Source organism: Ixodes scapularis, unplaced genomic scaffold, assembly GCF_016920785.2.
Source record: "Ixodes scapularis isolate PalLabHiFi unplaced genomic scaffold, ASM1692078v2 PGA_scaffold3__209_contigs__length_174095766, whole genome shotgun sequence".
NCBI classification, from domain to species: Eukaryota; Metazoa; Arthropoda; class Arachnida; order Ixodida; family Ixodidae; genus Ixodes; species Ixodes scapularis.
Window position 1 is genome coordinate 71,488,648 of NW_024609868.1, and position 16,278 is coordinate 71,504,925.

At 46.8% G+C, this 16,278-nt stretch overlaps 1 protein-coding gene across 1 annotated transcript in view; it reads right to left on the reverse strand.

Moving 5' to 3' along the window:
- LOC121048203 (cholesterol 7-desaturase nvd-like) overlaps window positions 1–16,278 on the reverse strand; it is a 106,428-nt gene that overhangs the window by 21,569 nt on the left and 68,581 nt on the right. The window contains exons 2-3 of the mRNA XM_042292766.1: window positions 10,777–10,880; window positions 6,225–6,413 (exon numbers count right to left, since the gene is read on the reverse strand). Of these exons, the coding sequence (XP_042148700.1) occupies window positions 6,225–6,413; window positions 10,777–10,880 (293 nt within the window). The remainder of the gene's footprint in view (window positions 1–6,224; window positions 6,414–10,776; window positions 10,881–16,278) is intronic.

A 16,278-nucleotide genomic window follows, 5' to 3' on the forward strand; every position in this document is an offset into this window, starting at 1 on the left:
TGAAAATCAGCACTGCTGGCCAAACACTTGCCGGCCGTGTTTATGTTTCCGGTGGCCAAGCTGAAAATCAGCACTACTGGCCAAACACTTGCCGGCCGTGTTTATGTCTCCGGCGGCCAAGCTGAAAATCAGCACTTCAGGCCAAACACTTGCCGACCGTGTTTACGTCCCCGGCGGCCGCGATGAAAATCAGCACTCCTGGCCAAACACTTGCCGGCCGTGTTTATGTCTCCGGCGGCCAAACTGAAAATCAGCACTTCAGGCCAAACACTTGCCGACCGTGTTTATGTCCCCGGCGGCCGCGATGAAAATCAGCACTGCTGGCCAAACACTTGCCGGCCGTGTTTATGTCTCCGGCGGCCAAGCTGAAAATCAGCACTTCTGGCCAGGCGCTTGCCGGCCGTGTTTATGTCTCCGGCGGCCAAGCTGAAAATCAGCACTGCTGGCCAAACTCTCGCCGGCCATGTTTATGTTTCCGGTGGCCAAGCTGAAAATCAGCACTACTGGCCAAACACTTGCCGGCCGTGTTTATGTCTCCGGCGGCCAAGCTGAAAATCAGCACTTCAGGCCAAACACTTGCCGACCGTGTTTATGTCCCCGGCGGCCGCGATGAAAATCAGCACTGCTGGCCAAACACTTGCCGGCCGTGTTTATGTCTCCGGCGGCCAAACTGAAAATCAGCACTTCAGGCCAAACACTTGCCGACCGTGTTTATGTCCCCGGCGGCCGCGATGAAAATCAGCACTGCTGGCCAAAGACTTGCCGGCCGTGTTTATGTCTCCGGCGGCCAAGCTGAAAATCAGCATTCTGGCCAGGCGCTTGCCGGCCGTGTTTATGTCTCCGGCGGCCAAGCTGAAAATCAGCACTGCTGGCCAAACTCTCGCCGGCCATGTTTATGTTTCCGGTGGCCAAGCTGAAAATCAGCACTACTGGCCAAACACTTGCCGGCCGTGTTTATGTCTCCGGCGGCCAAGCTGAAAATCAGCACTTCAGGCCAAACACTTGCCGACCGTGTTTATGTCCCCGGCGGCCGCGATGAAAATCAGCACTGCTGGCCAAACACTTGCCGGCCGTGTTTATGTCTCCGGCGGCCAAACTGAAAATCAGCACTTCAGGCCAAACACTTGCCGACCGTGTTTATGTCCCCGGCGGCCGCGATGAAAATCAGCACTGCTGGCCAAACACTTGCCGGCCGTGTTTATGTCTCCGGCGGCCAAGCTGAAAATCAGCACTTCTGGCCAGGCGCTTGCCGGCCGTGTTTATGTCTCCGGCGGCCAAGCTGAAAATCAGCACTGCTGGCCAAACTCTCGCCGGCCATGTTTATGTTTCCGGTGGCCAAGCTGAAAATCAGCACTACTGGCCAAACACTTGCCGGCCGTGTTTATGTCTCCGGCGGCCAAGCTGAAAATCAGCACTTCAGGCCAAACACTTGCCGACCGTGTTTATGTTCCCGGCGGCCGCGATGAAAATCAGCACTGCTGGCCAAACACTTGCCGGCCGTGTTTATGTCTCCGGCGGCCAAACTGAAAATCAGCACTTCAGGCCAAACACTTGCCGAGCGTGTTTATGTCCCCGGCGGCCGCGATGAAAATCAGCACTGCTGGCCAAACACTTGCCGGCCGTGTTTATGTCTCCGGCGGCCAAGCTGAAAATCAGCACTTCTGGCCGCGCGCTTGCCGGCAGTGTTTATGTCTCCGGCGGACAAGCTAAAAACAACTAGTTTGTGGCCGGACTCTTGCCGGCCTTGTTTGTGTCTCCGGTGGCCAAGCACTTAAAGTGGCCAAGCTGTCCAGACACTGGCCAACCGTCGGCCGATCGAAATTCACTTTCTGGTGCTGCTTGGGAGTGTTGTGGCAGTTGTGGTGGCATGCTGCCATCAAAATAGCGTGAGTGATATTGCGTGCTTGGTTGAAATTGTTTGACGAAACATATTTTTAAAGCTCGGCGTGAACGGTAGCCCGATCTTTGAGGACCCGGTGAAAGTTTCACGAAATCGCAGCCACAGGGAAACGGAGCACAGCACGCATCGAAAGTCGCATCAAAAGAAGCATCGAAAGCAGACACCGGTATACGGCGTCTGCTTTCGATGCGACCTGCGCTGCTTGTCCCCGGTGCTGCGCTTTCGTAGAACTTTCGCCGGGTCCTCAAAGATCGAGCTACCGTTCACCACGGGTTTCAAGAATCTGTTTAGTTGAACGCCTTCAGTCAAGCACGAAATAACATCCACGGTATACAGTGTACTAGATCCACGGCTATTTTATGGGAGCCTGCCGCCATTGCGCTGTCCGCCTTATTACTATGATGGCTAGAGATAATATAACTCTACCAAAAAAGATATCCGACCGTGGTCGCATTTCCGTCTATAGGCGGAGCTGGTCAAACGTGATCCAGCAAATAGACATAGAGATCAGAGGGTGTACCCGTGAGAAACCGGAGCCCCGCGGACGCGGCGGGCGGCTACAAATGTGAGCGGCGCGGTCGTTTTCCGCCGAGTTAGTTCGACCAGCGGCAAGATAATTATCCGCAAGTGTGAGCGAGGCTTTGCGTTGAAACAAAGTATAGAAAGCCTTATTTCACCACTGGATAACGCGGAGAGGAGTTTAGGTTTCCCTTAGCTATCGAACTCGCCCCAATGAATATGATGTTGCACGAAAAAAATGACAAGAATTAAACTTCAGTGCGAAATGTGTAATTTGGCAACGTGAGATCACCGGGCAAGTTTTTTAAGCGCGCGATACACCGCTAGTATTCATCAGAACGGTCAGTGAAATGTGTGTGTGATATTGAATGAACATAGCTTTTGCATCATCTTATGTTGTGTATTATCACTGCTGATGTAGATCGATTAAATTTTTTAGCATATGTCGGCCAAGCGGTTCTTTCTGGCTTTCTTTCTTTTTTTTAATTTTTCCTCTCTTTGTCCTCCGTTCACTTTTGGGAATTCACACCTATGTAATGCCCGGAAAGGCCCTTAAAACAAACAAAAAGAATAATTAAAGAAATAAGCTCTGAACAGTAGGGAAGTGGCAAACTTGCCCTACGCAAAACTGAAGCCCTGACATGCAATGCACCAATTCAGCGTGAGACCACTGTTTTATGGTACGTTTACACCTGAGAAGAAATCCGCTGCTGCGGGAGCGAATTCGCTCCCGGCGGCAACGGCGACGAGCGGGTTGTGTTTACATCTATTTCCTTCGAGCGGCGGCGGCGGCGCCGGCTACAGAACCTGTTCTCGTAACATCCCGTCAAATATGACGAAAAGGCGGGCGAGTTCCCACCTCGGCTGTCTCTCCCCGGCAAGGAGGATAGAAGGGCAGGAGAGGGCATGACGTCAGCCGCGTAGCCTCCACAAGCCATGCTCCCTTGACGCCTCGCCTCTTTCTCATTTTCGTCCTTACTCTTCTCACTTATCAGGCCAACGTGACCACATCACGAGACCGTACCTAGCCTTCGTCTAGCTTTCGATCTGATAAAACTTACCAGATGGAGCGCGCGCAAGCCTGCAAGGAATCCTTCTGAAATCAGCCATCCGTCTCACAAGCGACATGTCACGCGCACCAATTGCCAGAGAGATATACGGTTCCGTTGGCCACAACATCGTTTAAACTTTTTATGACTAGGCTTAACCAATATCGCGACGTGCCCCCTCCTAGTACTTGTAACCTTCTTGCTCCCCGGCTTTGCTGCTCACGGAAGAACGCGTACTCGTGACGTAGGCAGCATCGCTCTGCGCAAGAATGTCACTTCCGGTCAGCAAAACGCCTCGTACGGCGGCAGAAATAGGTCACGGATAAATTTAACCGCTTTAGCGGAAAAAATTACCGTTCAGTTTAACGAAAAAGCTTCCTCGCTTGGTTTAGCGGGAAAATTTCCAGCTTAATATAGGGGACAAATTTCCCCGCTAACTTGGACTAAAAAATTGCTCTCTGAATTTAGCGTAAAAATTTTCCCGCTAAACTTAGCTGAAAAATTTGCCCGCCAAATTTAGCGCAAAACGTTCCCGCAAATTTAGCGGGAAAATGTTCCCCTATAGCGGAGAAAATTGCCCCCTAAATCTAGCGGGAAAATTTCCCCATTGAATTTCGCGGAAATATTTTTCGTTAAATATAGCGAACAAATTCACCGCTAAATTTAGCGGACAAAGTTTTCCGCTAAATTTTGCGGAAAAGATTCACCACTAAATTTACTGGAAGAAATTCCCCGCTCAAAATAGATAAAAAATTCTCCGCAATATTTAGCGGAAAAAATTGTCCCGCTAATTTTAGCGGAAAAGTTTCTCCACTAAACTTGGGGGGAAAACTTCCCCGTAAAATTTAGCGGAAAAAATTCCCCGCTAAATTTAGCGAAAAAAATTTACCCGCTAAGTATAGCGGAAAAATATCCCTACTAAATTTAGCGAAAATAATTCCCCACTAAATTTGGCGGAAAGTTTCTTCCGCGATATTTAGCTGCGAATTTTTCCCGCTGAAGTTTACGGGGAGGGGAGGAGGGGGAGGGTACGGATGAGTTGGGGCATACCCCTCCTCTCCGTACCTTCCCCTCTTCCTTATCAAGAGCTGCGCTCTAATTCGGCATCATAGAGTATTCTAAACCTCTTTCAGTTTGTATCATTATTGTACATTATTCAAATTTCGGGGAATAATTCTTACTTCATTATAATTACGCTGAACGATGGATCTTCAAAATTTACACCTCGGACGAGCCCACGAGCCAGTATATATATCCCCAGTTGGCGGGTCCGAATCTCAGCCGAGCTGCCCCCCATCTGACGGTGGTTTATTTTAGAGAAGGCGCCGCGTAACCGAGATTGTAGCTGGACGTAAAAAAAAAAATCTAGTCGATCAAACTCAGTGTTGTACGGAACGGCGTTCCAAGGAACGGCGCTCCTGGAACGCGTTCCTTTTAGAAGGAACGAAGGAACGCCGCCGTTCCATTTTACATCGGTGTAACTGGAACGAGAACTCGTTACATTTTGACTGAAACGAAAAAAGGAACGGTGTTCCTTTCTTTTTGTCCAGTGGGCTGATTTTTAATTTATTTCTAAGAAGGACATCCCGAAAGTATGAAAACAATATCTTTACAAAGAGCGGGATCTCGCTAACGTTTTTGTTACTTATCGTAGAGTTTATTTTGTGTGGTCCTCGCTTGGTAGCTCAGCAGTGGTGTGCAGGAGCTATGGACATAGATTATGTTTTCGGTACCTGAGACTGCGGTACAAAAAACAAAACTTTTAGTCCAAGGAAAGACGCAGAAAGAGGGACGTTTTAAACTCAGCTGCTTTCTTTGCTTTCACGAATCCTCATAAACCCGGAAATCTAAGACCGATTACAGCCATCACTGAACTTCCCCAAAGGAACCTAGAGTTACAACACAAGAAAAGGTCACAAGACATCGGACCCACCCTTGTATCCCGAGCATCGGTCAATTGAAAGATAGACAAAAGTTAACCTTTATTACTTGTCCCCTTGTCCCTCACCATCAAACTGAACAACGAATCCAACCTTTACGAAGAAGGACTTGTAATTTTTATTACTGATTGTCTTCTTCACTTGCTCGTCTTCCGGACAACATCATCGCGAAGTAGCTGTTGTTAAGTTTGAACAAGGGACTTTGTTAGATTGAAACGAGTCAGGTTGTTGTAAAACGCTCGTGCAATGTGGTGTAACAGTATCTTTGGCCGCTCTGGATCGCCCACCACAAACATGAATATGGCTAAAAGATGAGATTTTTAAACGTGAATATATCAGCAAATGAAACCCTGATTCCCCTTGTTTTCTTCTTCTGGTGCCTTTCCATCACGGCGTTCAAATTCGTATGTTCCTATTGGATGTAAAAAAAAAACAAACAACAACAACAACAACAAAAAAAAAACGTTCCCTGATCTAACTAAGTATGGTGATGAGCCAAATGCAAATGAAACGTATATGTTACGATACGTTTCATTTTTTTAACTGTAACGGGAACGAGTTCCTTTTTTATAATTATAACTTGTAACGGGAACGCGTTCCGAAGTCAGAAGGCACGAGGAACGATTTTTCGTTCCTCTTATGAGGAACGTGTACAACACTGGTCAAATTTAATCAGCCGTTTCGCATACGACATGCCCTTCGTTTGTTCGGCAGGTTAAGACTCCTAAATTTGCCTTTGTCATTTGAAACTGTGCACAGCAGGTTTGTGGCATATTACCATAAACTTGCATGGTGTATTTGTTCCATTCAGCTCACCTTTAGGCGCGAAAGGTGCGTGAGTGCAAGCTCCTGTCGTGCCGCTAAACCTCCAGCCGTGGAATGGGCACTCGATGCAGTCTCCCACCACGCGGCCCACCGAGCCAAGGTGGGCGCCCAGGTGCGGGCAGTAGGCGTCAGCTACGCAGGCAACGCCATCTCTGGTCCGGAATGCCACCAGCTCCAAGCCTGGGATCAAGGCGCAATCTTACACATCGCCTCAATTCAAGTGTAAGAAATATATAAAAAAAAAGCAATAGGGAGCAAATGACTATGCTATTTATTAAAGTAATGCAAAGTAATGTATTACTAAAGAAAACATGCAGATTTTATTTACATCTTTTGTTATCTGTCTAGGCGCACCCGGGTACCCAAAAAGGCTAATTTTTTTCTTCTTTTAAATGGAGTCGTCTACTTTGAAAACCGTCTGTTAAAATAGCCTAGATTAGCATCGCTGACTTTAGATTTCATTTTTTTCTTATGCAAGGTCGCGGAGTGGTTACTCCGGAGTTGGAATGATTCCAAAATCTTACTGCACATTCGCGACCCTAGAATGCATTGGGTATGGGTATGAAATGGTGGCAGCGTTGGGGGTATAATGGGAATGGAATCAGATGCTTTTTGCCCCGAATGGACTGGTAATGGAATGAGCGCGGTTCTTATGCGAGATGTGTCGATTTTCATATAGTGCCTACGGGCTCATACCGCAATTCGCTAGCACATGATAAGTCCATGGCTCTCGAAACAGCATCATTGCACTGGAAGTGACTGACGGCTTGGTTGTCTCACTGGCTTACCCTCCTTCGAGCATGAAAATGGTGTGCCTTCAGTGAAGCAACCAAAACCGAATAGTTGTAGGCGGACAAGTTGCCGTCCCTGGCGCCGCGAGACGCGACAACGCGCCTGTTGTAATCATGCGAGATTATCATGTAGCTTCTACATATGCATGTAGATTACCCGAGTTCGTTGTGATCTAGCTCAAAATCGCAATGCCAGTAATTCATTTCAAATATCTGAAAACGGTACAGCCCTCGGTTTCAAATTTCTGCAATAACAGAAGGTCCGGCCCACGCACCTGCTCGCTAAACACCACGTTCCGTGGCCCTCCCAAATTTACAGATACCCTCCTTTTCGGGGAACCTGCGGGAATGGCAATACTTTTGGGACCACTTCCGAGCGACGATTCACGACAACGTCGACCGCAAACGCATCGAGAAATTCAAGTATTTCCAAACGTGTTTAGCCGGGCCGGCAAAACAAGCAATCGAGTGGGTGAGGCTCTCAGACGGAGGGCACGACCTCTCCATAAAAGCTCTGCTCGAACGATTTGGACGGAGCTGCATTCATGTAGACGAATACATCAATCCATTACTTGCGTTGTCACCTGTTAACAGCTCCGACAACATCGCGGAGTTGCGATATTTATAGGATTCAGTAGAGCTCCGCGCAAGCTGCCTTGAAGGTTTGGGTGTTCCACCTACACAATACTCGATTGTCCTCAAGCGTGTCCTCATAACATCGCTTTCCAACGACCTTGCTGTTCTGATTAGACACAACACAAAAAAAGGAGTCCCCGTCCGAAGCAGGTGATATGCATATCTCTACCGGCGTTCGAGGTACAGACGAAGTTGCAGCTATCTTCAGGTTTTTTCGGATCCAAATAGAGAGCCGCGAGGAGAGTCAAGGGGGATATCAGTGGTCTTTATCTGACCCACCGCAAGAGGACCGAAGGGGAACAAGCCCTTCAATCGCCCAGCACAGTCTTCCGTAGGTTCTTGCCCTCCCGACTGCATCGGTCGCACCGGAGCCCGGGTTATGCCCACTTTGTACTAGCATCGGAAACCAATTGCAGGACTGCAATACCAACATATCTTCCGACACGAAACGAAACCGACTGAGAGCTGCAAGGTGTTGTTTCAGATACGGCAAGGTCAATCACGCAGCCCACAATTGCAGTACGTCGACGCGATTGATATGCTGTACTTGCAGCGGACGCCACATCTCCACCCTCTGCGACGTATGGAGCTTCCCTCAGAACCAGCCAAGACCAAGCTTCACCGGTGTCAGTGAATCACATGCAGACGAGAACTGAGGTTTTCCAAACAACGTGATCACCGCTCCCACTAGCAGCCCGGGAGTGTCATCGGTCTTGCTTTAAACCGCCAGCCAGAGCACGACCTGGTGGGCCAGCACACCTGGGGAATCTGTCATTCCGAGATATAAATGGATGCGAGAAGTACGGAGTGGTTCGAGTCCTTTCTTCACAATCGTATACCGGCGTGCTGTCGTGTATCACTACTGCGTGATGCCGGTTACTGCAACCAGGCTAGCAGTCGTACTCTTTTGGCTACCCATTTACAGTCAGTAACAATGTCGCAACACTCTGACAGACTTAACTCCTGCTGCCTAAACAGCTAACGTCTTATTTGTTTTTGTGGGTAATTTGCGAGTACGGTGCCTGCAACCGTCACTGTGTCACTGTGCGTGCTGGCTGATTGCCTTCACATGTGGGTACTGTACTTTGGTACTGTTTTCCACGCGTCTGAATAAGCGCGTAACGTTTATACAACGATGTTCGCGTTAGAAATACAGTTCACAAAACAAAATTCTGATATATTTGTTTCCCTGTCCTCATTTTTGCAGCACGGCTTCTGATGAATCTGTGGTAAGTGTACAGACAGTTGGCGAAGAAAATGGTGATTTTCATATTTGACATCTGTTGCAACTCGAAAGCCTCTCACGTTTGATCGCACAATCGATGTCTTCAGTGACCCCAATCAACACAAGATAACAAAGCTTTAGTGCTGAATGAGATGGTGTCATCAGCGAAAACAGGCGCTGGGCGCAGATTGGACATGACGATTTCTTCGAAGTTCGGCTCAAACTTCACTCGAAGCAGAGCGCTGTCGCAGCACCCGTTTACAATCGGTTTCCAGCTTTTGATTTCTCTGATTAAGCCATCTCAATCAGCGCTCCGGCTTTGTTATCTAGGAGGTGTCGCACCAAATGCCACGAAACGCCTTGTGCGACCACCTTTCGGCTAAGTAGAATGAGTGCTTTGAAGAAGCCTTAGCAATCTGTTGCAGTCGTCTCCGTGTGTGAAAACGTCGGCAGCTTTATGCTCCTTTTTTCTAGTAATAAATATGGCTGTCAACGGCCTATTCTTTCACGCATCCGAATGATAGGAATGTAACAGTGAGTTCACTCATTCCAGAAGTGGGAACTGGCCCAGCCTCTTTTGCAAGGAGTGGAAAGGAATGGCATTGTCGGAAACTTTAATTCCGCGGAATGGTGTTGCAATGCGATGGAGATGTCCATGCCGCAACACTGAGGCCCAGCCATTTCCCTTCGCGGTGCGTATCATTTTTTCTTATGGAGACAGATGTTGAATAACGGTTAGGTGCGGTTCTGATGAATGAACTGGCATATCCTTACACACGTCCAGGCCATTGCCCTTCCCGACAAAATACGACTGATTGCCACGGATGGCCGCCCAATGGAAAGTCGTGCCAATATTTGTCGCCGCCTGCGAAATGTTTCGACTCTGTTTACTCGGGGCCTATTCACACCTATTGGTACACAGCAAGTGGTTCCATTTTTTGTCTGCGCGGTTATTACCTTTGTTTACGTAAGTGTTTATTGTGAATGATGCTATGCATTTTCGTGTGCACAGGAATATGACTTTTTTCTTCTTTTCTTGGATTTTGGTAAGGAAACGTACTCCCACTGAATGAGTACGATATATGGTATGCAACCGCACGAAACTATTTCTGTAAACTGTTTAATTGTACTCAGTTGGCGTATTTATAAGCAATAATTTTTACGACCAAAACACACAAATGGACACAATGGGGTAAAGAATGGGTAGTTAAAGTGTTTGCTTCTATAGCGCCGAAGTTGCCAAAGTGAGCGATCGCGTGGGTTCTTTTAGCTGAGTAAAAACATAGAAATGACTAACAAACAATATCATGAAAATTTTTATTTAAAGCTGTTTCTTAAAGTGTTTATGATATCTTGCCCTGTGTACGCAGTTTATGTAAGTGTAGATACCGACAACCGCTATAATGTGGTCCTACTGATGATTTTTGAATTAGGCTTATGAAGAAATAAGAAATGCGGATTAGACCACCAAAACATTCGTAAATAAATAAATAATCGAAAAACCCCTCGTCCTCAAGACGGACCTTAAATATATATATTTAATCCCGGCGGTGGCAGTTTTGCGAGTGCAGTTTCAAAGACAGTTTTGACCTGAACTAGCACACCACCACCTCCGATAACCAGTGCGTGTGTACTAGAATTGTGACGTCATCACAGTGAGATCGAGCGAAGACACTGATTGGACACGACCGCTGCGTCAGCGCTTGGCTAGGCCTCGTGTCCAATCAACGCGTCGAAGGACACTCGGTATCGGGTTTGGGTCCAATCGCCGAGTTGTGGTCATCCGACTGAGATGACGTTCCATGGTGGAAGAGGAAGCTGTTGGCAAGCCTTGGATATTTTAGATGGCGTTCACTAGCGTCAGGAACTTTAAAAATCGAGGATCACTCACCGAGAAGGTCTATTCGTTTGACATCCTCCTTTCCGAGCTCAGATGATTCCAACACGGGGATCCATCCATTGGGAAAGACAGGAATTAGATCTTGGCGGGGATACCTTTTCGTAGACGGCCGAAGCTGTGAGTCATTTTAAACACGTATAAAAAAAACGCTATACATGGCATACACACTAAAATGCATGTTGAGCAAGGTAGTAAACAATCTTGTTTTTATAAAGCGCATAATTGTTTTGGGTTATTTGATGTCATTTTTTTTTTACTCGGGTTAGAATTACCAGCTATGGGCGGGGCATAAAGTACTCAGTTCAGACCAGTTTTATTACTTTAAAGCACTTCAAAAAGTTCTCTTAAAACGCGGGGTATAGCTACAACATAAAATGCACAACATAAAAATACGAAGCAAAAATTTATTAAAAATACCACTACACTTCGCAAATTGTTTTTAGTAATTTATTACGAAATTTTTGTTTTTGTTTCTGTAGTGTTTTTCTGTTTCACAGACGATGTGCGTAGGCAATGCATTCCGGTCGGCGATGGCAAGCTAAATACGGGGAGTTTCGAAATTTATTGGTTCTGGAGATGGGAAGCTGAACTTAAAAATAGCCTTTTTCTACATACCGACGGCACCAGGCGGTGGCTGCACGAACTAAAAATCGAGGAAATGACTTACCTGTGCTACCAATCGATAATGGGAGCTGCGCTATTAGTTTCTTCGCTGTCTGAGCTGCGGCGCGTGCCCAACAGGACTTTAAAGAGGGGCATCCGTGTCGTCCACCGAAACGTCGTGTTTTTCTTTCCGTCCATTTTCTTTTTTTGAATAACACAATTACATTTATGCTGCAATTACGTGTTCTACTCGCTGATCCACAGCCTCCTTCCCAATTTTCTCGATTTTTGGTGCCGACTTCCGCCGCTTGGCGTCGGGCGCTCGCGCGTGCGCAGAACGCCTCTCGGAAAAGGTCCATTTTCAGGGTGCTTGGAAACGTAAGTTGGGTCATTTAGAAGAAGGCTGCGACACTCTGATGATGAAAAGTAGATTTCATGAAAGAATACAACGCAGGATATTTCAACTCTATGGGCTAGTCAGGATGAAAAAAAAAAATCATGATTCTTATTAAAAATTAAATAAATCTGGTTTATTTGATTTGAATAATATTTATTTGATAGAAATCAGATTAATTAATTGCAGTTAAATCACTGTAGCTAAAATATATCGACTATTTATTACAACATGTATTTCTAAACATGGCAGATTAATTGACCAGTGCGTGCGATCAGCGATTATATTGCTGAAAGAAGTACTGAAAATCTAAAGAGGTTTCGGTACAACATCTCCTAGACGTATCCCAGGTAGCACAGAGTTTTGGGCTAAAATTTGGCGTTTGTGAGGGAGTTTAGGGCCTTGAAAAGCCCGAAGAAGCCAAGGTAGAGCCAAACCTGAGCTTCCTTGGCAAGAGTCTGGGTATTTTGGCCCTAATTCGCCGAACAAGTGCCAAACTTAGGTTTCACTGCCTCGAAGCTCGGCTATCATCTGGCATTTCTGGGCGTAAATGTCTAACGAATGCCAGAGTTAGACTTACTGCCTGGTACTTCGGCTGATATTTGGCATTTTCGGGCCAAAATTGCCAAACAAATGCCAAGGTTAGGCTTAACTTTTGGTAGTTCGACTCTCATCTAGCACCCTCGGGCCAAAATCGCCACAGATCTGGGCCTCAGAAAGATAATCCCCTTTCTTGAGAGCGAAATGAAAGGGGTGCTTACGAAGACTCAAGAGCAGGTGGGGAGGCCTAGCAAAAGGCGAGGTCGAAGGGGCACGAAATATGTAGCTAAGCTCCCTCTGCATGTTTCACTGAAAGAGAAGACATTCCATGCCTCCCGCCTGCGGCTTGGAATGCCACCTTTGGTTAGGGGGGGGAGGCGGGGGGAGGGGGGGGGGAAGAGAGGAGTGAAATATTGTGAGGGAAAGGAGTGTCTGGGTTGATGCTGTAAAATGCTTCAAATTAACTTAAAAAAAAAATCATCCACGCCAGGATTCTATTTTAGTTCCCCCGAGTGTGAAGCGGGCGCAATACCACAGAGCTACTGCCGCTCTCGTTTATTGCTATCGCTAGGATTTGACAGTGCTCAATCGCAATGCAAGACACGCACAGAGCTACACTCGCTCTTGCAATGCGCCGCCTAATAATAATCTCTGTTGACGAGACGTGCGCACATCAGTCTCGCGCAGCACTTGCTCGACGGCACCAGTTTCTGCAACGTCGAACTATTCTCACTGAGCGTCCCGATATTCGCGAGTGTACCTACGCGCGAACGCAATAACAATCCGGCGAAATCTGCATTTGCAGAGCCTGGTTCAGCCGCGGCAAAACATTCAGCCTACATTTAAGAAACACCCAAAATAAAATCAAAAAGTGCGAGCAGAATAAAACTTAATTTCTTAAGTTGCAAACCACCCGCGTACATCCAATGCCCAATCAGCCGAGCTGCAAGGCAGTATGCCTAGTTCTAGGCACTTGTTTGGCGACATTGGCCCCGTAGCTGCCAGATGACAGCCGAACTATCGGGAAGCGAAGCCTAACTTTGGCACTTCTTTGTTGACTCGGGCCCAAAGATGCCAGATGTCAGCCGAACTACAGGGCAGTAAGCCTAACTCTGGCACATAGGGAAGCTGTACGCTGACAGACAAGGCCAGGCGACAAAGTCACCGGCAGAAGCGGTCTTTCCTTTCATTCCGTTATCCCGCACACCCAGTCGAGCCCCATTCCCTCCTCTCCCTTCCTCGTTTGGCCACCTCCTCACTTCCTCCGCTTCCTCTACTTCCCCCGAGATTTCCCTTTCCCGTACTCCCACGGAGCGGGCGGGCTTTGAGCTTGAAGCGGAAAATAAATGTTGTTGAAGTTGAAAGGTTGTCCGTTCTGTATCGTCCCTTATGTGTCTCCACTTTCTAAATGTTCAAAAAGCACCAACACGCTCAAGTATAGTACAAGTTATAGAAATAGGTGGGACACGTAGGTCCGGTTTCTGAAATGGGCTCTTCAGTGTTGTGTTGTTTCCGTGCGTTGCAGACGCGGCCGTGATTTTTGGCTGTAAACGGTCGGAGTACGTTCGTGGAATTCTTGTGTTGTGTTTGTTGCACGCGCTTCGACAAAAACTGCTCCTCGCCGACGACAAAACGTCAGTTGAATATGCGCAACCTTCTGTCTCTACTGTGTTTTCGGGCTGCCCGAGTGGGATTATGCATCTATCAAGGAATACATGGTATCGCTTTTATTAGTAAGTACACTGCAAGTATGCTTCTAATAGCAGTTCTGCTTTCTTCTCAATATTCGCGGTTTTTTTGTGTTTTAATTTATGAGTTTTGCATGGCATGATATTATTGTTAATTATATTTTATCATTTGCTTTTATTTTACGGAGAAGTATGACTTTTGTAAAAATGTCAGAATACGTTGTGTGGAATGATAGTGATTTAATAAGCTTCTGGGAGCGTTCGAAAAAAAATTCGTTCGTCCGTGTATGTTATTGATATGCGACAAATGATATGCAACGTCCTACACAACACAGACTTGCACGACGTGCGGCCAATACGGAGCTGACGCATCGTAAAATATTCGCACGATATTGCGCGAACACTAGGCCGGGGCAAAACGACTGTACGACAATACCTGCCTGATATTGAACGATGGTGCCAAACTAGACATTTGAGCGATATTAGAACCGACTTTCAGCCGGTACTTGCACTACACTGCTAAGTATCGCCGTGCTGCGTGAAAACCCAGATGGTGAGATCTGACCATCGTGTTTCCAACGCTTATTTAATTAAATTTTTTTTTTGGAGCGCGTGAAAGAGCACTTCTGTTGCACAGCAGAGACATTCAAAACTTCGACAAGCATCTGAGCTTTCTTTGGCACTCCAGTGGCTATAGCCAGAAAAGAGCCAAACTTCGGCATGCCCCGAACTCTCAAATTAGGATTTACTTCGGCAGTTACGGCTGAAGTCTGGCACTTACTTGTGGCACAACTGTGGCGAACCAGAGAAAAGCCAAACTTTGGCATGTCCGAAATACCCAAATTAGGCGTTGCTTTGGCAGTTATGGCTCCAGTATGGCACTTACTTCGGCACTCCTGTGGCGGGCCAGAGAAAAGCATATCTTTTGCATGTCCGAAATACCCAAATTAGGCGATGCTCTGGCAGTTATGGCTGAAGTATGGCACTACTTCGGCACTCCTGTGGCGGGCCAGAGAAAAGTCAAACTTTGGCATTTCCGAAATACCCAAATTAGGCGTTGCTATGGCAGTTATGGCTCAAGTATGGCACTACTTCAACACTCCTTTCGCGGACAAGAGAAAAGCCAAACTTTGGCATGCCCTAGTATCGCTCAACTTGGGCTATAGTTAGGCAACGTACTTTGGCACTGATGAACGCCATGGTGCAAAACCTAACTGGGCCAAAGTTGGGCCCTTACGTTTGCCGAACCTTTGCTCAAGTGGGGCATCTCTCTGCAGTGGTACCTAGGCCGAATTCCCAAATTCGGATTTAATATGGCAGTTATGGCTGAAGTATGGCACCAACTTTGGCGCTCCTCTGGCGGACCAGAGCAACGCCAAACTTTGGCATGTCCGAAATACCCAAATTAGGCGTTGCTCTGGCAATCATGGCTCAAGTATGGCACCACTTCAGCACTCCTGTGGCGGACCACAGAAATGTCAAACTTTGGCATGTCCGAAATACCCAAATTAGGCGTTGCTCTGGCAGTTATGGCTCAAGTATGGCACTACTTGGGCACTTCTGTGGCGGACCAGAGAAAAGCCAAACTTTGGCATGTCCAAAATACCCAAATTAGGCGTTGCTCTGGCAGTTATGGCTTAAGTATGGCACTACTTCGGCACTCCTGTGGCGTACCAGAGAAACGCCAAACCTTGGCACGCCCCGAATTCCCAAATTAGGACTTACTATGGCAGTTAAGGCTCAAGTATGGCACCAGTTTTGGCGCTCTTCTGGCGTACCAGAGAAGAGCCAAACTTTAACATGGCCTAGGATCGTTCAACTAAGGCTATAGTTCGGCACCGTTTTTTGTTACTGATGAGTGCCATGGTGCAAAACCTAACTGCGCCATAGTTGGGCCCTTATGTCTGCCAGATTATTTGCGCAAGTTGGCAACATTTCAAATTGAAACAAAATCAGCTCATACTTTTTCAGTTAGTTAGAAGGTTTAATTTACTTTCTCTATCGCGTTCTAACTTGCCTGGTGACAGACATGTACAAATTACTCAAAAAAGGTAGTTAAGTTAAGTTACTGAGTATCGACGCCAAAAGTAATTAGAGTAGAGTAGAAATTACGCATTCGTAATAGTAATTGAGTAAACTACTAACTACTGTAAAAAGTAGCGAGTTACTTTAAAGTTACTTTCGAAGTTACTTTTTTATATTTTTGTGGTAGCAAGATGAGCAGCAGTTTTGATCAATGAAAAACCCTGCGAGCCTAAAATAAATGCA